Source organism: Arachis ipaensis, chromosome B03 (assembly GCF_000816755.2).
Source record: "Arachis ipaensis cultivar K30076 chromosome B03, Araip1.1, whole genome shotgun sequence".
NCBI lineage: Eukaryota > Viridiplantae > Streptophyta > Magnoliopsida > Fabales > Fabaceae > Arachis > Arachis ipaensis.
Genome location: NC_029787.2, coordinates 37,392,059 through 37,417,325, shown reverse-complemented (window position 1 = coordinate 37,417,325; position 25,267 = coordinate 37,392,059). Strand labels below are relative to the sequence as shown.

Sequence of the window (25,267 nt, the reverse complement as noted above, 5' to 3'; positions counted from 1 at the left end):
AGTGCATGATGTTGCTCTGTTATAGGCATGCCCTGTATCCATGCAGTGGCAGCAATAAGGAAAAGACATGATCAACCAGAAGAATATGTGCACCCATGGTTATGCATGGAGTCAATCCATAAAACATACGCATATTCTATTCAACCGGTGCCTAGTCAGGAATTTTGGACACGGAGTGAGTATTTGAGACCAGATCCTCCCATCATAAAGAGACCAATTGGTAGACCAAAGGTGCACAACAGACAAAAGGATCCGGCTGAACCTATGATGCAGCAAGGTGCCAAGCTTAAGAGATCCTTTAAGGTAACTTGTAGTAAATGTGGGTCAGAAGGACATAATTACAAGACATGCAAGGGTGCCCCATCTAACCCCAACTGGAAACCTAAGACCAAGAAGTCGAAGAAAGGTGGGACAAGTCAGTCATTAGTTGTTCTTCTACTATCACAGTCAGCACCACAGGATGATGTTAATATTGTATTTATTCTTAGTAATCTGCTATATTGGTGTATCTCTATGTTTAGTTAGATATTTCAGGATTCATATAGTAATGAGTAACAATGGTCAACCTAAACTTACAGGATGCCCCTAACACCCAAAGTGTTCCAACTAGCGAGGCAGCTACTAGCCATGCTGCATCTACCCAGGCTGCATCTATCCAGGTTCCAGATGTAAGTATAATATGTAATTGTGTTATGTTAACCCTTTAAACTGTTATTTTACCTAAGTCTCATGAATACTAGCTTATGTATCACAACCAGGTTCCAACTCCCGTGGCAGACCAACCCCAGCCAGGTCGTGTAACTAGACGTACACCATTTAGGCCTCTACTCCAAGTTCCATCCATAGCTCGCGAAACATTTCAACCAAAAACTTCAAAGATCAGACCCAAACAGAAGATATTCAGGCCGCCTGCCCCACTTTACGCCACGTCACTCCCACCTCTAAGTCAGCCTACACTCCCACAGCCTCAACCATCTCAAGTCAGGCCAAGACCGAGTACAGTAGCTTCCAAGGAGACAATGGCAGCAGCAAGCACAGCAACAACAAGACTGTTCAAGTTCATTCCTAATCCACCATCCATCAATCCAAAGACATGAAGAAAAATGACATCTTGGGCAGCGCACTATGCCTTGTAATAGCATTTAGGAAAGTTGAATGTGATTACAATGTTTTTTTTGGGAGAATTAGTGTCTTTTTGAAGAAGCTCTTAGGCTTTTATAAACTATTGCAATCTTGTTAGGTGTTTGAGGCTTACTTTTGTGATGTTAAGCTTCATAATACTATAAACTTGAGCAAATTTGTTCTCTTTGGGCAGCTTTTAGAAAATGTGCCTGTCGCAAAGATGTTTACCAAACTATCAATATATGTTATGTGGTTAAGTATACAACTTTGATGCCTACTTTACTCAATCATTCAAGGCTTCTTCACATATTGATAACATAATTTCAACACCCAATTGATATCATAGCTTTAACTTTATTTAGATAGATAATAGGATAGAAAAATTCCCTAAAGACCATGTTTCAATACACAAAAAAAACTAGGAACAAGACATTTTCCAACTCTAATTTCTAAAATTCATTGCTCAGTGACTACATATATAAAATGCAGCCACAACAGCACATACAACAATAACAACACAACAAGCTATTGGGGTTTTTTTCTTCTCCAGCATAGTAACCTTCTCCTCCATAATAGCAATCCTATGATGAAATCCCTCATCCTCTTCAACAACTTCTGGCTCTTTCTCAACCAGATGTCTTTTTTCGAGGACGCAACCACTGTGACCAATTCTAGCAAGATGCTCATCAACCCAAAGAAAAAACTTGCAGTGCGGTTGGTTACCCTGTCAAATTTCCAAAAATAAGGCACCATGTAAAACCATTCCAACAGAACAAAGTTCACAGGTTACTTATCTTACCTTATAGAATGGGCAACCCAGGAAGACTCTGTTTGGGTTCCTAATCGTCCTCGACATATACATAATCGCATAAACTCCACAGAAGCATCTCCGGGCGACATCGTCCTTGAGGTCTCCGTCGTAAAGAACATAAGGGTCTGAGCTTGAAGCAGAATCTTCCTCTCTTACTCCCCTGTGGCTTCTTCTCGACGTTGTTGGTGCTCCATTATCAGCCATGGTTCATGAACGTTGAGCTCCTCACCACTGGCCTCGAGCAAGAAGGGCAATCAATTTAAGAATTAGGGTAGGGTGGCAAAACGACGTAGTTTAGTGGTGCAAGGACTTCGTTGTCCAATTTTCGATTTGAGCTTTCCACTCAGCAGTCCAGCTGTCACCCAGGCGTCCCACGTCATCCTCAGGGGAGCCAGATCAGACTTCTCCGATGGGTCCGGCGGAGGCAATTCCACGGAGGGACTCATCCGTCCAAAATTTGCTAAGGTTGGGGATTTAAAAGTATTTTCAAATGCTCAGGGACGAAAATGTCCACGAGCCAAAAGGTCAGGGACCTATTTGTCATTTTCTCTAAATATAAGGTTAAAATTACTCTAACAGTCTGTAATTCTTTTAAATTTATAAAATGTAATTGAGTCTTTATATTTTAAAAAAATTATAAGATCTAATAAAGTAATTTAACCAAGATATAAAATTACCCTATAAAACAAGGTGTTTGGTTTGGTACGATAATAAATTCATATGTATCGATACGTTTAAAATATGGATAAATAATAACAAGTCATATGGAATTTATTTTTCACATCAACATCTAATTTTTTTAAAAAAATATATATTATATCACTACTTTTACTAAAACACCATTTTAATTAAATAAAAATAAAAATTATTTTTTTATTTAATTTTACAAAAGTCTTAAACATCTTTATTTTATTCGATTAGACAAAAATACCTTTTTAAATCAATCAGATTTTAAAATTCAACTATTTCTAATTTTATATTTTCAAATAATTTAAACAACAAAAAAATATATATATATGAGAAACAAAAAAAATCAAAAATTGTTCTTTGATCTGGGTTTCAGAAACCTATTCATCTTCTCAAGTTTTCTCGTGTTCTTCTCTCCTCTTGGTATCTCTCTCTCTCCCCCCTGGAGCTCGGTCTCTCTCATCTCTCTCACTATGGCGTTGATAAACCACTATTTCATGGTTTATCTTGTGCTCAATTGAGTGATTTTTATTAACTCTTTACCCACTTATTCATACTATTTGCATGGTTTTATATTTCCTTCCTAATTATGTGCTATGATTGATTACATGTTTCTTTGGCCTTATATTTGCTTATTATTAATCCTCTCTTATTACCATTAGATGCCTTGATATGTGTGTTAAGTGATTTCAGAGATTACAGGGCAGGAATGGCTCAGAGGATAGAAAGGAAGCATGCAAAAGTAGAAGGAATACAAGAAGTTGGAGAAATTGCTAAGCTGTCCAGCCTGACCTCTTCGCACTCAAACGGCTATAACTTTAGCTACAGAGGTCCAAACGACGCGGTTCCAGTTGCGTTAGAAAGCTAACGTCCGGGGCTTCGATTTGATATATAATATGCTATAGTTACCCTGATGATAGGCGACGCGACCGCGTGATCCATGCGGCCGCGTTGCAATGGCAGAAATCAGCGTGTTTGAATTCTTCTCCAGCGATTTCCGGGCTGTTTTCGACCCATTTCGTGGCCCAGAAAACACAGATTAAAGGCTATAAAGTGGGGATTGCATCCATTCATAAGCAGGCTCTCACATTCACAATTTTAGCAGTAGATGTAGTTTTCAAGAGAGAGAGGTTCTCTCCTCTCTCTTAAGATTAGGATTTAGGACTTCTCTTAGTTTTAGGAGTGACTTTCAATCCCAGGTTCTTTATTTTTATTTATTTTTCCAATTGGCTTATGAACTTTTCCATGTTAGATTTTACTACTTTGAATATATTTTATTTGAGGTATTCCAGATATTTATGATTTTAATTTAGCTTTCTACATTCTTGGCTTTGGTTAAGGTAATTGGCGACGCTTGAGTTGTCAAATAAAACAGTGGTTGAAATTGGCAGATTCTGATTGAACTAGGATTGCTCTAAAGCTAGTCTCTCCACAGGAGTTGACTAGGACTTGAGAATCAAGCCAATCAGCCCACTTAACTTTCCTTTGTTTAGTAAAGGCTGACCAAGTGGGATTAAAATCCAATTCTCATCACAATTGATAAGGATAGGACTTCCAGTTCTTATACTTTGCCAATAGTTTATTTTATAATTATTTATTTATCTTATTCTTCTTATGCAACATACTACTTCCTTACTTTCTAAAACCCCTAATTTACAAGACTCATAACCAATAATAAGAACATACCTCCCTGCAATTCCTTGAGAAGACGACCCGAGGTTTAAATACTCGGTTATCAATTTAAAAGGAGTTTGTTACTTGTGACAACCAAAACGTTTGTATGAAAGGACTTTTGAAGGTTTAGAAACTATACTTGCAACGAGGATTTATCCGCAAATTTCTAGACCACGCAAAAGTTTTCTCATCAAAATGGCGCCGTTGCCAGGGAATTGCAAACGTGTGCCTTATTATTGGTTATTGTAAATATTTGCTTTTTGATTTGTTTTTATTTTTATTTTTATTAAATTAAGAGGTTATTGATTTTTATTTTTTATTTTAAAATTTTTATCTTGTCTTATCTTATTTCAAAAGTCAAATTTCAAAATTCAAATTTAAAAATTTTTTAAAAATTCAAATTTAAAAAAAAATTTCAAATTTCTAATTTCAAAAAAAAAATTCAAATTTCAAAAATTTAAAATTCAAATTTCAAAATTTAATTTTCAAATTCAAAATTTAAATAATCTTTTAATTTCAATTTATTTTTATTTTTCTTAATTTTTATTTTCTACTATGAACTCTCACCCCTTTGGCTATGAGTCTGGTTACAATAATATTGCAGGAAGAAGAAATTACAATGAGAACAGGCATCAAGGTTGGAACAATCAAAGATGGGAGGAGCCACAAGGATTTGATCAACCCTCATGGCAACAGCCACCTCCAATGGACTATCAACAACCACCACCATATGCCTATGAACCCTTTCCTCAACACAACTTTGAACTACCACACTCACAAGCCAACTACCACCATTCACCTCCATATGACCCTAACCCTCAACCACTATACCAACCACCTTATGAACCAAATGAACCATAAATAGATCCACCCCAAACCTCCATGGAGAGAGCACTTACCGATCTAAACTCTACTATACGAGCTCTCGCCGCCCAAATCAGACCACCAAATACCTTTAACAATCAACCCTCAAGCTCTAGTGCACTTCCTTTTCAATCACAGAGCATTATGATCCTACCTATGATAACCGAGTGCATCAAGAGACAAAGGATCGTTTCAAGGAGACAGTGGATCGATTTCAGGCAACCACTCAACAACTGGAGCAAGCATTAATTCAATGGGCTTCTAGACGCTTAAATACACAAGGATCAGCCACAGCCCCATGTGGACAGTCTAGTGAAGAGCGTAGCATAAAGGAGATACCAGAAACCACAGTGGACAAGACAGAGAATAAATTCGTACTAACAATTTCATTAAAAATACCTCCCCCTAAGTTGCCATCATCCTTCACAACATTCAAGTGGGTAAAATTCATATCCCTTAGCTTTCTAATTCCACTTGAATATGGGCTACTGGAGATGGATGGTCAACTTAGAGCTCTTTGTGGCATTAAGAGTAAGAGGAAGATGGCTAGTGGTAAGCATTGTCCTGCAAGGTTCATCATGGTTGGAAGCTTTAAGTTTAAACGTAAAGGTTGGTATAGAGCTCAACTGAATGGGTCTAGGAAGTTGTTTGGCCGCCTACGTGAGAATTCAGACTGCTTGCTACCCGGAGGGAACAATATTGCTCAACCAAAAGACGGGTGCAAAGGCAAGGTCTGGGACCCCGGAATCCATTCTATCAATCACCACTCTTGGGGCCTGGTCACTTGCTTTAACTTACTTGAAGGCTTTCTGCGCCTAGTTTGGGACCCCGGAGGTTACTGGAGATACAAATATTGGTGGAGATTCCTGGATGAATACAAGCATAAGCCACCATAACAGGGAGCTCACCAAATGTCCAACTTAAGGACTATAACTAAAAGTGCTAGGTGGGAGACAACCTACCATGGTATGATCGTCCTTTTTCATTTCTATTTAGTTTTATTTGTTTTTGAAATTTTATTTTATTTTATTATATTGAACCTGGAGTTTTGCATCACATTCATATTAACACTACATTCTGCATCTTTTCAGATTAAAAAAAAAAAAGCGAGCACGCGACGCGACCGCATCAGCGACGCGTCCGCGTCACAAGGAGAGAAGAAAAAATAAAAACGAACAGAGAGTCACGCTGGAGCAAGGCTGGAGGTGTGCCAGTGGCACAATTCGTCCCACGCGACCGCGTAACTAACGCGTCCGCATCGCAGGGAAATAATGGCCTCCCACGCGACCGCGTTCCCCACGCGGCCGCGTGACCTGGATTTCGACGTCAAAGGGTGCACAACCGAAAGTTGAGCTGGAGTTGGGCTGGACCCGTGCTAGTAGCACAAGCCCTGCCACGCGAACGCGTCACCCACGCGTCCGCGTCATATTAGAAATAAGGCCACCCGCGCGATCGCGTCGACCACGCGACCGCGTCACCCTGGATTTTGGCAATACCAAGTTTCGAACAGAGAGTTGTGCGACCGCGAGGCTGCACTCGCGCCACCAACACAAACCGAGTCACGCGATCGCATGCCCCACGCGTTCGCGTCATCTAACCTTATTTGCGCACCACGCGACCGCGTCACCCACGCAACCGCGTCGCCAGCATCGCACAACCTATCCATATTAGTGCCAATTTTCTTATCTTTTCTTCTCCGAATCCTTATTCTCTTATCTTTTGTTATTTATTTCTTCTTCCTTTCTTATTTTCTCTCACTCCCATTCTATTTTATTTAATTTATTTGCATACTCTCATTCATTGCATATTTTATTTTTCTAAAATTATTATTGGTGTTCAAATATTCTTATTCAACTGTTACATCTTTTCTGGTATTTTCTTGATGCTTAGTGACTTGTTTAATTCTGATTGAGTAATATTATTTAAATCAATGCTAATCTTTTATATTTGTATTACTTTTACATTGATATGAATTTATATTATCTCTCCTTACCCACACTCTCTCCCTCATTGTTGCAATATTTTGCACCACTAGTATGCCATGTGCTTCTATTATTTTCTCACTTACATGTTGTAGCTACCATGTAATTGAGACCCTCACTTTTGGCATTAACCAACCCATGTTTTATTTGTTTTCTATCTTTGCTTTGGGTTACTTTCCTTCCCTTTTTCTTTCAGGATGGCCACCAGGAAGAGAACCGGAAGACGTTCACATGGGAGAGACAAACAAGTTCCTACGCACATTCCTTGATGAGAAAAGCATCAGTTGAAACAACCCATCCACCTGCAAAACTCAGCATGCACCGAGGACGGTGCAATCTTTAAGTGTGGGGAGGTCGATACCGATCTCCATGGGTTAGTACTTTCTTGTCTCAAACACCAATGTTTAAATTTTCTTTGTAGATTAGTTGTTGTATTTGCATATTTGTTTGATTTTTGCATATTTTACCACTTGGTTAAAGTAATATTTTCTTTTTCAAGAAACCTTTTAAAGTATTTCACTAATTTGAATAAAATTTAATGTTACACTTGTTTGAAGAAATATTATATTGGAACATGATTTAGAACTCGAACACACAAAACCTGTGAGATTTTTGAGCCTAATTGATTGGTTGCATTTTATCAACCAATACTTTATTTTTGGTGTGTGTTTTTCTCTCTAAAATTGTGATTTTTGTCTTGCTTGATTCTATATTTCCATTATTTAATGTATGCATGCACTTATATGATTGAGGCCTTTGTTTCACTGAGCTTACATACCCATATGGCCTTAACCCTTCATTATCCCTTGCAAACCACTTTGAGCCTATTATACCCCTTTGTTCTTTACTTTAGTACATCATTAACTCTAAGCGGAAAACAATAATGTCCTTAATTTGAATCCTTAGTTAGCTTAGACTAGTGAGAGTGCTCATAAATTAAGTGTGGGGAAGCGAATTTGGAAACAATTGGTTTGAGAATTGAGTATGTTAGAATTTTCTGAAAATGTGAAAAAAATGTTTAGGACATGATTCATGCATCCAATAATTTAATCATATGCATTGAGAAAAATAAAAGAAAAAGAAAAATTATGTATTAAAAAAAAAAGAGAAAAGAGGAAAAAGAGCAAATAAGAAAAAGGGGACAAAATGTCCCAAAGTAAATGTTGAAAACAATGCATATGAGTTGTACTTGAAATTAGAATGCATGAATATGTGGAAAACATGGTTAATGGATGGTTAGATGTTGTATTATGATTACATGGATTGTTTAAGTTAGGTGGGAAAAGTTTAAGTTAATTAAGGATTCAGATTTTAGTCCACTTGGCCAAATACAATCCTACCTTGACCCTGACCCCATTACAACCCTTAAAAGACCTCTTGATATGTGTATCTGTGCATTAAATTTATGTTGATTATTAGATGAAGAGCAAGCCTTAGAAAGCAAGGTTAGTAGAGAATTGAGAGAATCGAACCTAAAAACACTTGAGTGATTAGAGTGTATACACTACCAGTGGGGGTTCGATGCTCAATTCCTTGTTCCCTGCTTTCATGAGCTATTTTCTTCTTGCAAGTCTATTTGTACTTCATTTTCATGATTTGAATTAGTGAAATCCAGTTCATATTTCCTCTTGAAGGATTTGTTTACCTTTAACTAAGTAGTTGGAAACATTCTGCATGTAGTTACATTCATAGGTTGCATTTCATACATTCTTCATCCTTTATAGCTTCTCTTGAGCTTAGTATGAGGACATGCTAGTGTTTAAGTGTGGGGAGGTTGATAAACCACTATTTCATGGTTTATCTTGTGCTCAATTGAGTGGTTTTTATTAACTCTTTACCCACTTATTCATACTATTTGCATGGTTTTATATTTTCTTCCTAATTATGTGCTATGATTGATTACATGTTTCTTTGGCCTTATATTTGCTTATTATTAATCCTCTCTTATTACCATTAGATGCCTTGATATGTGTGTTAAGTGATTTCAGAGATTACAGGGCAGGAATGGCTTAGAGGATAGAAAGGAAGCATGCAAAAGTGGAAGGAATACAAGAAGTTGGAGAAATTGCTAAGTTGTCCAGCCTGACCTCTTCGCACTCAAACGGCTATAACTTTAGCTACAGAGGTCCAAACGACGCGGTTCCAGTTGTGTTGGAAAGCTAACGTCCGGGGCTTCGATTTGATATATAATATGCTATAGTTCCCCTGATGATAGGCGATGCGACCGCGTGATCCATGCGGCCGCGTTGCAGTGGCGGAAATCAGCGTGTTTGAATTCTTCTCCAGTGATTTTCGGGCTGTTTTCGACCCATTTCGCAGCCCAGAAAACACAGATTAAAGGGTATAAAGTGGGGGATTGCATCCATTCATAAGCAGGCTCTCACATTCACAATTTTAGCAGTAGATGTAGTTTTCAAAAGAGAGAGGTTCTCTCCTCTCTCTTAGGATTAGGATTTAGGACTTCTTTTAGTTTTAGGAGTGACTCTCAATCCCAGATTTTTTATTTTTATTTATTTTTTCAATGGCTTATGAACTTTGCCATGTTAGATTTTACTACTTTGAATGTATTTTATTTGAGGTATTCCAGATATTTATGATTTTAATTTAGCTTTCTACATTCTTGGCTTTGGTTAAGGTAATTGGCGATGCTTGAGTTGTCAAATAAAACAGAGGTTGAAATTGGCAGATTCTGATTGAACTAGGATTGCTCTAAAGCTAGTCTCTCTACAGGAGTTGACTAGGACTTGAGAATCAAGCCAATCAGCCCACTTAACTTTCCTTTGTTTAGTAAAGGCTGACCAAGTGGGATTAAAATCCAATTCTCATCACAATTGATAAGGATAGGACTTCCAGTTCTTATACTTTGCCAAGAGTTTATTTTATAGATATTTATTTATCTTATTCTTCTTATGCAACATACTGCTTCCTTACTTTCTAAAACCCCCAATTTACAAGACTCATAACCAATAATAAGAACATACCTCCCTACAATTCCTTGAAAAGACGACCCGAGGTTTAAATACTCGGTTATCAATTTAAAAGGGGTTTGTTACTTGTGACAACCAAAACATTTGTATGAAAGGACTTTTGAAGGTTTAGAAACTACACTTGCAACGAGGATTTATCCGCAAATTTCTAGACCACGCAAAAGTTTTCTCATCAGCGTCGCACTGAAGCTCTCTCCCTCTCTCGTCTCCGGTCTCACAATCAAGGTCTCTGTCGCTCTTCGTGTCATCGGTCGTCACCATCTCGCACCAAGTCGTGCTCGCACACCATCCCTGCGCTTCATCACCATTGTCAGCCTCTCCCATCCGGTAACTCCCTCTTTGTGATTTCTGTAATTTTAATTATTAAAGTATTGTTGTGATTTTTGTAATTAATGTAACTTGGTTTAATTTCTGTGATTTTATATTAGTTGTTGTTAACTTTGACAAAATGAAAAACTTAAGCATCAATTTTATATTAGTTGTTAATTTCTGTACAATCACTTTCATGCTTAGCCCAGAGGAAAGCTCGTGGAAGATACGAGACTGCCCCTGCTTCAGCTCAAAAAGGACCCTCATCTTGTCTTATTCTTGTTGCTGAGAACAGCCACCACAGGCTTCCAAGAAGAAATTGTGGTGGCATTTAAGTTGGAAGAAGCAAAATGGTGATTGTGGAACCCAGAAATCGAAACACCCAACATTGACATTATTGCCATGCTTCTCTACTGTTTGACTTTTTATCTTTTCTTTAACCTTCACATCTCTTAGCTCCTTCAATCTTATCAATATTTTGTTTTCTTGTTGAAAACAACATTTTCCTCCATGGTGGACGGGAAGAACGAAGAGATGTCCACTTCCGAGCTATCTGGTGGGACAAGGATTCACTATATTTTCTAATCCATCTTTGTAAATAGTTTAGAGGTATAATCTGGTATTTATATATGGCATAAAGCTCTAATAGAAAATGAGATATAGGTATAAAGTAACACAAAGACCAGAATATGGATATTTCTAAGTTTTATGGCACCATATGACAAATGAGTATGAAATTAACTTAAAACACATTCTAAAAGCATTAGTTGTCTCTGTGTGACCACAAGGTCACGGGTGCACTGAGCTGTCCTTTTTATTTTATTTTATCAAATTGCACCTGTAGACTTGATGGGATACCCCTGGAAATTTGATGTTCTCTCACAACATATCTCTGATTTGAAGGATTCTAATATTTCAATATTGTGCTTGGTTGTTCTTGAATTTATAATTTGATGCACAGGGACTTGGAAAGGATGGGAGTGGAATGGTAGAGCCAGTACAGGCACAAGCCATGGAGAATAGAGCAGGACTTGGAAGTCAGCAGAAGAAGTTAGATTCTAGCCTTGAGGTGCAGGCAGGGGACAGTTATAAGATGCTTATTCATAAAAAGGCATTTGCCAGGTTCCGGGAAATGAATGACAGTTAAAGGTTTGAAGTTGAACCCTCCAAAATTTAATATTTAAGCCTTGAGAAATGAGAAACATATAATATTAAAATCTGTAGGTTTTTTTTTAAAATGTTTTCCTAGTGTAGTGACAGTGACATAAAATATTGTCAGTTTTAAAATCTAGTGGTTAAGTCAGCTTTCTTTTGCATTGGTTGAACTCAAAGTGTATTAGAATGTCATTTAATTTGTGTTTGCCTTGGTGAGCCAAGAAAAAACTTGTGATGGATTTGTAATTTTTTTATTGGTTTTTCTTTCTTATGTTTGGAAGTTGTGTGATACTTTGGCAAGAACAAAGTTTGTCTGCCTCGTACTCAACAAACTAAACAAATAATTTATAAAAAGGCATTATAATATGGATCCTTGTGACTCTCCCACTTGTCATTTTACCTGCAAACAAGAATCATTCTTCCCAACCTACTTGTCTGTTTTAAATCGTTGTTGTTTGTAATCAAAATCGTTGTCTGAACAATTTCAACTCCAAATTATATGATTTCTAAACCAATTTGCGGGTGATTTCAAAGGTTCTGGTTCTTGTGGATATTCATTCAGGACACCATCTAGGAACTGAGGTTAAAAAAGATAGAGAAAAGCAATGCACAATTACTAAGGGCCAAAAAAAAAAATAAAGTTCATTTATAAATCGTTCGTAACATTAAATTTTTATTTGAGAAGAACTATTGTTAAACTAGGTCTCATAAGTTTTTACATTATTAAGAGTATTTAAATATTTATTTTGTTCTATTTGTCATCAAGAAAATGGACCTTTCTCACTAGGGCAAAGTTTATAGGTTTTTTAGTTTAAATAAAATTTAATATTTTTACAAACATACGCAGATGTAGAAACTTCAAAAATGAGGCACACTCTTGGTGTTACGCATAGCATGATTGATACATCATACATATTATATAGCATTTTAATATTGGACTGGAGAACAAACGATTTTTTATAGGACTCTTTTTTTTTCTTCGGATTTTATTTTTCATTTTGATATTGCATAAGAAGGCCTCTAACTAAAGATTAAGATTGTGATTTCGCCCATTTGAAGTGATAGTTTCCTCATTAAACTGAAAACCCAGAATACAGGAGCATTTCCATCTAAGCATAGCTAAAATTTTACCATCTATTTACCATGAAAATGCTATTCAAGATAGAATATTACAAAAACTGATCTGATGAGCTGCTCCTGTTTAACAGAAAAGCCTTCTTTTCTGCAATAATGATTGTTAATCAGTCAACACCAATAAAAAATAATAATTGCAAGAAGTGATTTATCTATATTCCTATTAAATTTACTTACATCCTCCTCCTAACTACTGAAAGAAAGAACATTTCAAAACATAGAATATATCTATATGAATAAATGAAGGCTTCACTTTATACCCAAACTACTTGTTAAGAATTAATAAATAATTGACTCATTTTGTTTAGCGAGAAAATATCAACGATTATGGAAAATAGGAACTGTTTTCAACAAAAATCAGAGATACATGAAAATATGAAATAACCAAAGTTAAATTTTAGAAGTAACATCAATAGTGAAACTACTATAATTTCCATTCCAACATTAGCCTTCAATATCTATTAGAGTGAGACCCGCGCGATACGCAGAGAGGCAAATTAATTATACTTTATAATGTTTTCTAGTAAATATTATATTCTTTAGGATTCAGGATTCATTGTGAAATCAACAGATCAGGATTTGGGAGCATAAGTGCCCATTATTTATCAGATAAAATAAAAAACAAAAATAACACAGTGCTTCGAACACACAGCTTGGGAAAGCAAACACTCAACAACATTGAACAATTTTTGTGAACCAATTCCATGGACTAGGAACCACAAATTCCAGTATTTTTGTTTCACTCTCCATGTAAGAGCCATGCCTCATTCTCGTATCCTGACAATTTGAATTGTCTCCAAGCTTCATAACCGAGTCAAATTGTCTCCAAGCTTCATAACCGAGTTCTTCACCGTAATAATAATCCTGCAGATTACTCCTGATTATTGCTTTTCCTAGTTGTCTTACTCCTCTGCTTAAGAATGCAAGGTCGAACTTCAAGTTGTTTAACTTCAAAAGCATATCCAATGTAATTATTAGCTTCTTGTTGGTGAATAAGGTTTTAAATTGTGAAATCATGTGTTGTTGAAAGATGATATAAAATAAAAAAGGCTTATTTTGTTTACCTCAAAAACATACATCAGCTACAAGCTTGAATTAATGAATTAAAGACCTTTGTTAGCATATGAAAATGAAGGACAAAAAGAAATAATATACAAACAAGATTTTGTCACCACAATTAGGGGTGGAAACAGGCAAGGTCAGGCCAGGCTTTGTTCTTAATAGGTCTGGCCTGTCATGTAGTTGATTGGCCTGAGCCTAGCCTGCAGCCTGCTATAGGCTTTTTTCAAAGTACTAAGCCTGTTATTCAGCCTAGCCTGGCCTGAAGCCTGTTAAAAGGCCTGCTAATTTTTTTTACAAAAATAAAAATATTATTTAAAAAAAATATTTTTTAATAAACATATTTATATATAAAATGTCATATTTAATATTTATTAGAATTTTTAAATTTTAAAGATTAAAAGGCCCAGACAGACCTGACAGACCAGGCCAGGCTAATTAGTGAGTCTGGGCCTGGCCTATTAACATAATAAGGCCTTTATAACAGCCTAAGCCTGTGCCTATTTTATAACAAGTCAGGCCAGGCCAGGCCAAACACAGGCCAGGCTGCAGGCCCCTGGCAGGCCGCCTGGCCTATTTCCATCCCTAACCACAATCTAAACTTTGCTTGTTCCACAGCCATTCAGCCATCTATTTTAAAGACAGATCAACATGCAACAATTTTAAAACACTATGCACAGCAATTGCACACATTGAGGGGGGAACCCTTATGATTGATGAGAATGCATATTCACAATAAAAAGATATGCTACTCAACCTCAAAGCTATGGCACATAAAACTGCAAGCTTCTATAATACAAAGGCAATTGTGTAATATATATAAAGATAAAAAAGCAAATGATGCATTGCACTCACACTAAACCCAAAACTCTTAAATATAGTAAAACATATACCCCTTTCAAAATGGGGACAAGATTATGATTTTTTTTTCCTAAAACATTAAAATGACAAAAACCTCAGGCACCTTTACCAAACTTATAAATCTATTTCAAGCACTCTAATGGGTTCATGATACTTATGTAGGACACCCTAAAATGAATTAGTTGCAACAATAAAAACATTGAAAATGTAGTCAAGAAGCACCGGTAGAACAATTACACTAGGAAAAATTGACAAAGTAAACAGACCTGAATTTCTGTTTTGTTTCTTTCCTTTCAATTTCAGGTCCATCAGCTTTCAGTTTCTTACTTATTTCAGCAGCTTGGGCTGCCGCTAACTCTGTTGCAGACTTCATGGTGGCGGCTTTATTGGCAGCTTGCTGTGCAGTCATGGTTTGTTGCATAAGCAGAGCTTGCTGGAATTGCATCTGTTGCATTGTCACAGCTTGCTGCATCATCAAAGGAAGAGATGATGAAGCAAGGGAAGATAGATAGATTGAAAATAGTATCTACATAAATACAAACATTTTTATAATAACTAACTAACTTCAGAATTCTGTTTTTAAGTTAATTTCATACTCATTTGTCATGTGGTGCCATAAAACTTAGAAATATCCATATTCTCATCTTTGTGTCACTTTATACCTATATCTCATTTTCTATTAGAGCTTTATGCCATATGTAAATACAAGGAATATACCTCTAAATTATTCACAAAGATGGATTGGAAAATATAGTGAATCCTTGCCCCACCAGATAGCTCGGAAGTGGACATCTCTTCGTTCTTCCTGTCCACCATGGAGGAAAATGCTGTTTTCAACAAGGAAACAAAATATTGATAAGATTGAAGGAGTTAAGAGATGTGAAGGTTGAAGAAAGGATAAAAAGTCAAACAGTAGAGAAGCATGGCAACAATGTCAATGTTGGGTGTTTCTGTTTCTAGGTTCCACAATCACCATTTTGCTTCTTCCAACTTAAATGCCGCCACAATTTCTTCTTGGAAGCCTGTGGTGGCTGTTCTCAGCAACAAGAACAAGATGAGGGTCCCTTTTTAGCTGAAGCAGGGGCGGTCTCGTATCTTCCACGAGCTTCCCTTTGGGCTAAGCATGGAGGTGATTGTACAGAAATTAACAACTAATATAAAATTGATGCTTAAGTTTTTTCATTTTGTCAAAGTTAACAACAACTAATATAAATTCACAGAAATCAAACCAAGTTACATTAATTACAAAAATCACAACAATGCTTTAATAATTCCGAGTTCCAAATGAGCTCCGAGAGTAAAGTTCCGAGTAATCCATACAAAGCCCCAGAAGAGGCAACAGCTGGGGTGTGCTGAAGAAAAAGAGAAGCCATCAAGGCTCCCCCAAATGCAGACATTGCATAGATTACAGCAATCCTTACTGCGAGTAATAAAATATTCATCATTCATCAGCAATTTTATCTCCAATCAACAGAATAAACAATTGACAGTAGAATCCGAACCCTAAAAGGCTAAAGAAAAGTATTGTAAAAGGAAAAATATAATTACACGGTCCAAGCTCGTGCTCTAGGTGAATTCCGATGAAGATGATACTGCAGAGATTGAGGAGGAGGTGGAAGAGCCCAGCATGAAGAAATGGAGAGGTGAAAAGACGCCAAGTTTGGTGATACTCTGTCAAGAAATTCCGCCCAAGCGCTCCCATTTCCTCTAATCTGCACCAACCAAAAATCAAAACGAGAAGTTCCGATTAATTGATAACCAGAAAAAGATTTCAGATTCAGAGAATCTTTGGAAGAAATAAAAGAACTCACTTGGACTGAGAAGGGCCTAAGAGAGGATTCTCAGAGAGAGGCTGGAAGGAGAACCTTCCGAGGGTTTTTAGGGCGCAGTCGCCGTTGCGATGAAGACGCCCACGTGGATTATCACGAACACTGACACCACCCACGTGTCACCGCCAGAGCGGCGGCGCTTCAAGGAGGGAGCCACCTTGAGGTCCTGGGGGAATGCCGCCGGGAACTTTGCCGGAGGAGAGAGCTTAACGATGTCGATGAATTGATCGGAACCTCCTTCCGCCGCCATTTCCGATTCTTCTTCTCACTGTAACCTTTCACCACCGAGATTGTGTTTTTTCCAGCGAGAAATGGAGAATGAGCTACGAGTTGGTTTGTTGGTGGGAATTTCTAGAGAGAGAAAACGCTTGATAAGTTTGTTGAGCTTGGCGGGAATTGTTTTTTTTTTCCGTTTCGGTTTCTGTTTCTGATTTCGTTTGGGGACTGATCAGTAAACAAGGGGGTGGTAGTAAGATGATGGATATTTAAATATTAATATGCGAAGGAAGTGACAAGTGGATCCGTGGCGCAATGGTAGCGCGTCTGACTCCAGATCAGAAGGTTGCGTGTTCGATTCACGTCGGGTTCAATATCCCGATCCGTAAAGCTACCGCCGGATCAACAATTTTTTTGTATTTCAACGGGCCTAGTCCCGTAATGGGCCAAAGTCATATAAATTTTTCTTTATTTATGTTATGGTTCTTGTATATTGTCCAAAATTTGTGAAATAGAATTTACCTTTGCTTATCTTTTTTGACATTTATCTTTGCCTAACCTTTCCTAAAAATTCAATTTTTCATCTAACCACTATCCATATAACTCTTTCTATTAATCATAGAGGAAGGTTTGAAAGAGGTCCATATGAGAAGATGTTATATATTAGTAGGAAAGTAACAGAGATTAAGAGGATTAATGTCAATACCCTAAATAAATTTTTCATTAGTGATTTGCTGAATGACATTGGATATACGTCTATCACTAATTTTCATTGGCTAAAACCAGATAAAGAGCTTGATAATGGAATGAAAATGTTAAGAGCTAATATGGACTTAGTTAAAATGTATGAGGCAGCTGTGAAAAATGGTAACAGGATTAAGCTATATACAGAGCACCCGATAAATATTTCTGTTATAGTTGAAGAGAACATCACTCCTATAAAGATGAGGTTAAAGACCTATGCTAAGAGGATTCCAACTCCGAAAAAGACTCCAAAAAGAAGACTTGTAGTTGTTGAGGATGATAATAATGCTAAAATAGTAGGTCATGTATAGACTGTCATGGAGGCCCATAGTAGGGGTCAGGCCCAGAATAGGGAAGAAGCCCATAAAACAAGTAAGCATGTTGAAGTTCAGTTCCAAGATGAGGGCAGTTGCAATGTGGCCCAAGAAAGATCGCAACAACCAATTCAACCAACCCAATCACCAAAGTAGGTATCCCAACCTCCCAAAACACATGTGCAACCAAATGAGCCACCATCCAATCAGCCCCAGCCTTCACAGCACCCCAATGAGCATGACCAGCAACCAAGGCATAATGCTAGTTCAACATCTCCAACACAAGTTTTTGGTACATGATCTAGTGAGAACGAAGGCCAAGCAGTTGAACAATTAACTCAGTACATTCCACAGTCATATAGGAACCCACTCTCACAATCAAACCCTGAATCAGATTCAATTCCACCATCTGATACGAATAGTTCTCCCCAAATTAAATCCAAATGAGCAGGCTGAGGTAAGGCCTAAAGTGAACAAGAGAAGATCAGCAAAGAGGTTTCTCCCCACCAGACAATCATTCATACCCAACCTTGATCCTAAGAAGCCTCCATCCTTTTATATCCCTGTTGATGAAGAGGACTACTCTATTGAAAATGTTGGATATTATTGTTATGAGTCAGAAGAACTGAGGAGTATAGCAAGTGATGAAGATGCAGATCAGCCTCTAGTTTTTCCTTAGAGCAATGTTGATGCTCCTATTAGGCAAGTCCAGTTGGAGTTAGGGATGGAGTTTGAAATACTTAATCAATTCAGAAAGGCAGTTCAGAAGTTTAACATCAACCTTGGAAGAAGCATATTCTTTCCTCGTTTTGACTCAACAAGAAGGAAAGCAATATGCTATGATAAAGGTTGTCCTTGGAAAACATACTGTGATAAGAGGTCATTTTCTTTGGGTTATCAGGTGAAGACTTTTGTTAATAAACACACATGCAGCAGAGACAATCATTGTAAATCAGCTAATGGTGAACGGGTTGTTGATGAATTGGAGGAGAGAATAAAGCGGCAACCAAGTTTGACAGTGAGGGACGCTAATCAATTCTTTAGAGCTGAGTATGACATGTTGATCAATGAGAGGAAAATCTACAGATCCATAGTCAAAGCAAAGGAGAGGATTGAGTGTTCTGAGATTGCTCAATATGCAAGACTTTGTGACTGTACAAATGAGATACTCAAGAGTCAAGACTATCTAGGGTCCACAATGAGAATCCACACGAATCCACATCCTGATTCAAACCCTCTATTTCTTTAAATTTATGTATGTTTTGACGCCTGCTAAAAGGGATTCAATTAAGGATGTAGACCATTGATAGGGTTAGATGGGACTTTTCTTAGAGGGTATTATGGGGGTCAGTTGCTTACAGCCATAGGGCAGGGCGCTAATAACCACATATACCCAATTGCCTATGCAATTGTGGAATTCGGGAACAAAAATAGTTGGAAGTGGTTTTTAGAGATACTGGAAGAGGATATTGGAGATCTCAGAGCAAACAGGTTTAACTTCATGTCATATATTCAGAAGGATTTTATCACTCCTACTTGAGTTTTATTGTCGTTTGTTGAGTTATATAATATGCATAAAATTAGCCCTTAATTTTCTGAATTTTAGTACACTAATGTGTGCATAATTGTTTTTCTTCAATATTTATTGACCTAATGTTCTGGATTGTTGGACTGCATAGTTAGTGACTTAAAATGGTGAATTTTATTATATGATTGTGTACAATCTTGGAAAGCTTAATTAATTTTTTTCTTATGCTGCTAAATTTTATTATGTACTTGTGATCTGAATTGGTTTAGTTACTTAATTATGCTGCTGAATTTTATTATCTAATTGTGTTCTGAATTGGTTAGACTACATAGTTAGTGACTTAAACTGCTGAATTTTATATGATGGTGAACAAGTTTGGTTTGGTTGCATAATTATCCACTTATGCTGCTGAATTTAGTGTTGTTGTTGTGTATAGAATTTTAGTTAGTGACTTAAGCTGCTGAATTTTAGTATCTACTTGTAGTTTGAATTGGTTTAGTTACTTAATTATGCTACTGAATTTTATTATTTAATTGTGTTCTGAATTGGTTGGACTACATAGTTAGTGTCTTAAGCTGTTGAATTTTATATGATGCTGAACAAGTTTTGTTTGGTTTTATAATTATCCACTTATGCTACTGAATTTGTGTGTTGTCATTGTGTACAGAATTTTAGTTACTGACTTAAGCTGCTGAATTTTAGAATGCCATTATGTACATAACTGATTTACTCCCATCTTCAGTGACTTTCTCTGTTAAAACTTATTATATCTAATTGATTTACAGAGTGAACAATTCAGAATTGATGTTATTTTCTTTATAAAAAGTTTGGCTTATGAATTTTTTAAATTATTTTTCTTATCTAAGACCATTAAATGACAACATACATCCTCTACTAACGAAAAGGGATTCATTTCTTTCTTTCGTAAACGAAAACACAAGGTTATGTATGAAGATAAGATGCATGCATGCCACCAAGTATATTTACCTTTATTAGAAGTACTTATCTTATCTGGCCATCATTTTCCTCCTTTGAATATTATTATCTAATTGTGTTCTGAATTGTTTTAGTTGCATAATTAGTTACTAAATATTTTGAATTTAGTTTAATAATGTGAATTGATATAAATTATTTGCATTGTATACATAATTTGTACTCGTATAATCAAAGATTAATACATGCTGCGCAAAAAATGTACAAAGGAGCCAACCACATATTTTGTGCTATGCAGAAAGAAGTGGAATGACAAGCAGATGAGAATGTGTATGTGGGCATGTGGAAAGGCAACCACCAACCAAGACTTCAATTTTGCTATGAAAAGATTGAAGAAAATCAATATCCGAACTTGGGAATACTTAGACAAACGTGCACCAAAACAGTGGAGTAGAGCCCATTTTAGTGAGTACTCTAAGATGGACAACTACACAAACAATAATTGTAAAGTGTTTAACGCAAAGATTAAGAAGTTTAGGGGAAACCGATCATCACCATGTTGGAAGAGGTTAGGTGATACGTCATGAGGATTATAGCAAGGAACAAGAAAGCATTGATAGGATATAATAGAAAGTTAACCCCAGTACAACAGATCAGATTAGAGAGGGAAAAGAGGGAGCATAATAAATGTAGGCCTATTTCGACAGGAGATGATGCTAGAAATGTTTATGAAGTGCAGTGTTTGCCCGTAAAGGTTGGTGTAGACTTAGACAAAGGAACATGCAGCTGTAGAGTGTGGCAGTTAATTGATCTCCCTTGTAGATATGTCTGTGCTGCCCTAGCTTACCATAGCAGAAGACCTGAAGACTTTGCTCATAACTGGCTTACTATGGGTGCATACAATAAATCACATGATCCGTTGTATTGTTTTCAATCTCTATTCATTCGAAGAACAAGAAACCATTTTCATAGACAACAATGATCTCAAAATATAAATTTCCTATATTTTGATTACTAAATACAAGTTACAAGATACACAAAACATCACCCCCAAGGCCAAGATTGCAAGCAACAATCTACTCCTCTTAACTTTAGCCTTAACTTTTTTTATCTTCCTTGTCATCATCGATAAAACCTCATGATTCTCTACTCCAACTGTAATAATTATCAACCCATCTTCTTGTCTCGCATGAGAAAGCTCCATATTTCTTTTAACTAATGATTTTGCCAGACCCTCCCAACCTTCTTCGATCTCATCCACCCACACAAAATATTTGTAGTCTCTTACCTGGAACATCAACATATATACCCACCCCAGTATCAATTGAAATTCAAAAAACAAAAAAGGAGAACTTTCACAAAAAAAATAAAAGCATATCCATTACCTTCCAAAGAGGACATCGGATGAACCATCTATTTGGATTTGTCATCATGCCGGACTCCATCAACGGAACCTCCAGCCCACAGAAGCATCTCCCGTCAAGTTTTTTTTTCCTTCTTCTTCTTTGAACTCAAAGCGTTGTTGCAACTTGCATTACTTGTAGCCAAGTTAAATTTGCGCAGAGACATCTCTCGGGGTTAAAGGGTTGTCTTCTACTACAGTTCATATTTTAGGACCAACGCAAAATGCAATGTTGTCAATTTCTAGGGCAAAGGTCAAAATGGAGAAGAAAGGGATGCTAGGGTTTGAATCTTTGTATTACTTGGCTCTAAAACACTCACATGTCAAAGTAACAACACACGTAAATAGGTTTAGGAGGTTTTTGTTGCCACGTAGGTTCGGAAACTAACGGACTAATTGTGTAATCAACGTCTGGATACTCTTGGCACATGGAGGCCATCTTCTGTGGTTATAATCGTCATTTCTTTCTTATATGGGTACATTTGTTAGTGTCTGTATCTTTCATAGGTACAAATGGTAATTTATTCTAATAAACAATTAATGTTAGAAGTTGAGGTGTGTTTGGAAGTCACCAACTTGAATGGGTGTATGTGTATCTATCATCCGACATCTAAATCTAACAATCTGGCTAAATATTTATTACAATAAATTTAATTATTTATTTATTTATTTCAAATTTAATTATTTATTATAATAGATTTAATTATTTTAACAATAATTATTTAATTAAAAAATATATATTAACATATATAAATATATAATAATTAATTTAATAACTAATTTTTAATGTACAAGTATATTTTTTTATTGGCCCCACTTTATACTCTGGAATTTATAATGGTCATGAGACAGAAAAAAGAGAACAAATAAGGACTTCCACACCAGCCAGATCCCAAAGCAAGCCACTTTCATTTGGTACTTCTTCTTCATCATCATCACAATGCATCCAACCATCCATTTCTTCTTTTTCATCACCATTCATAACACCATGTCACCAGACACCATTTTTTCCTCTTCTTCTTCTCACTGGTAACTAAAGTCACTATCGTGGTTGTGCCTCTCCATGCCACAACGTCAGATCTGCTTTCGTTGCTGCCATTGAGATAGATAGAAGAAACTCACGGCGCTGATTTGCTCCCAATGCCGCCTCTGTTCTACCTCTCCATAGCCATCGTGATCTGTTCCTTACCATCACTGCCTCGATTTGCTCCGCTTTCCACCACCACATGTAACACCCTACCACACAGAGCTTTATGCTTAAGTCGTAAAAAAAGGTGGTGTGGTATTACGACCTCTAAAATAAAATATATATACGTGTAATAGTCGAAAGAATGTAGTATACTAAGAGCCTTGAAAAATAGGTAAAACAAAATCGTAAAATTAAAAGTGCAATGCTCACGATAAAGGATTACGTGCGTACGAAGAAAGCTAAGGCTCATAAACATATATATAAAAGCAAGAGTAAAGGGTCAAAAGTACAAAATATCAAGCTCCGAACTTAGCCTGCGAAGCTAAGGCTGCCCAGAGAATAATCATATATATACATATAAGGAACCATAACTCAAAATTCGTAAAAGTAACCCTAGTTCTCCATAAACCTCTATGAGGTGCAACAGTAAAGCATATATACATAGGGAGAGTCTATACATATAGACATAACAAAATAGAACAAAAGTAGAATCCCAAATAGCCCAATTCGCTGTGGAGAACTCCAGACGTCTAGCGAGGTGCATCTCGACCTGCATCTGAAAAACAATAAAACAAAAACCATAAACGGTTGGTCCTCTAAGGTTCTAACTTAAACAAATCCGAACTAAAACCCTCAATCTCTCCGCCTTTTCTCCGTTCCTCCAACTCCGATGGAATTGCACAAACAGACAAGCAGACAATGGCAAACACAGATAGAATACAAGTAATACAGATAGCAAATATAACAAATAGCATATTATAATCACTTAGGCAATCCCAATTAATGCACAAGCAAGCAATTCAAATAATATGCATATGATGCATGCCTGTCGTGTGGCTGATGATTCTTATCTATCGGTTATCAAGCTAACTCGATAAGTTCGGCTGCTAAACCATGGACTGTCCCCTGACGCACATCCCCAAGAGTCTATGCATAGTTTTTTTCTCATATATAAAATTTCTCAATGGGGGTTAACCTTTTCGGAAATTTATAAGTGTCCGGTCATCTCTTACGTCGTAGGGTCAACAGAGTATCGAGTTTCAACCTAGAACACGTGGTGGCAAGCCATGGTACTTTACCTAGGAACACTCGTATCTCAGATAACATAAGTGCATAGGCCTCATTTCATTTATATTCATTTATAATCATTTCATAATCATGACTAATGGCACTGAGGTTAATTAAAAGTAACTTTAGTTCTCTATAAACCTCTATGAGGTGCAACAGTAAAGCATATATACATAGGGAGAGTCTATACATATAGATATAACAAAATAGAACAAAAGTAGAATCCCGAATAGCCCACTTCGCTGCAGAGAACTCCAGACGCCTAGCGAGGTGCATCTCGACCTGCATCTGAAAAACAACAATTTTGTATGGGATGAGAACTGGGGGTTCTCAACATGGTAAAGGTGTCGCATACATAAGATATAAGGTCCTGGGAAAGCTAGAGGCAATCCTAAAACACCGACACTCAGATTATAAAACTTAAAGAGTTAAAACAAAAATCATAAACGGGTGGTCCTCTAAGCTTCTAACTTAACCAAATCCAAACTAAAACATTCAATCTCTCCGCCTTTCCTCCGTTCCTCCAACTCCGAAGAAATTGCATAGACAGACAAGCAAACAATGGCAAACACAAGTAGAATACAAGTAATACAGATAGCAAATATAACAAATAACATATTATAATCACTTAGGCAATCCCAATTAATGCACAAGCAAGCAATTCAAACAATATGCATATGATGCATGCTGGTCATGTGGCTGATAAGTCTCATCTGTCGGTTATCAAGCCAACCCGACAAGTCCAGCTGCTAAACCCTAGACTATCTCCCGACACGCATCCCCAAGAGTCTATGCATAGCTTTTTCTCATATATATAAAATTGCTCAATGGGGGTTAACCTTTCCAAGAATTTATAAGTGCCCAGTCACCTCTTACGTCATAGGGTCAGCAGAGTATCGAGTTTTAACTTGGAACACGTGGTGGCAAGCCACAGGACTTTACCCAGGGACACTCGTATCTCATATAACATAAGTGCATAAGCCTTATTTGATTCATATTCATTCATAATCATTCATTATAGGCATAACTTTACTTATATATCATAAATTTGCAGTTTTATACATAGTTCATCATAACCCGGAGCAAGTGGGGCAAACTACATCCTTGCATCTACCTGGGGAGCATCTATACTAATCAACTTAGAGCAAGTGGGGTGAAACCACAACCCTTGCGTCTACCCAGGATGTACGTTCTCATATCCCCAAGAGGGATAAAGGAGGGGATCCTAACCTCCCACCATCTCGTTGGGGGCGATTGTACAATACCAGGAGGAACAAAGAAGGGGATCCTCACATTCTACCATCTCTTGGGGTCGCACTTTAAAGAAAGATTGCTCAAATGTAACTTTTATTCCTTTCTTTAATCAGGCTTATAATATAAGAAGTGTAAATTTATATAT

The 25,267-nt window shown here is 36.9% G+C and overlaps 1 protein-coding gene and 1 non-coding gene across 3 annotated transcripts; one reads left to right on the top strand and one right to left on the bottom strand.

The window, feature by feature from the left end:
* On the bottom strand, positions 13,227-16,928 carry LOC107634392 (dynamin-related protein 3A-like). 2 transcript variants are annotated; one of them, XM_021118773.1, is made up of 5 exons: positions 16,457-16,928; positions 16,194-16,357; positions 15,363-15,472; positions 14,912-15,111; positions 13,227-13,673 (listed from the first exon to the last, which is right to left on the bottom strand). In XM_021118773.1, the coding sequence occupies exons 2-5, from the start codon at positions 16,345-16,347 to the stop codon at positions 13,670-13,672; spliced, it is 468 nt and encodes a 155-aa protein (XP_020974432.1). In that variant the 5' UTR covers positions 16,348-16,357; positions 16,457-16,928; the 3' UTR covers positions 13,227-13,669. The 2 variants fall into 2 exon arrangements, with proteins under 2 accessions (XP_020974432.1, XP_020974431.1); XM_021118772.1 differs by having other exon boundaries at positions 13,227-13,589.
* Positions 16,992-17,063, top strand: TRNAW-CCA. Its single transcript has one exon. It is a non-coding gene; the product is annotated as a tRNA-Trp (tRNA).

Bases quoted from the DNA above. Each gene is read 5' to 3' on its own strand.
- LOC107634392 (XM_021118772.1), bottom strand. From the start codon at position 16,347: ATGGGAGCGCTTGGGCGGAATTTCTTGACAGAGTATCACCAAACTTGG. The intron at 15,473-16,193 runs GTAATTATATTT...TGTTGAAAACAG, and splicing joins AGAGCACGAGCTTGGACCGT to CATTTTCCTCCATGGTGGAC. The intron at 13,590-14,911 runs GTCTGTTTACTT...AGTAATCTGCAG, and splicing joins GAAACAAAACAGAAATTCAG to GATTATTATTACGGTGAAGA.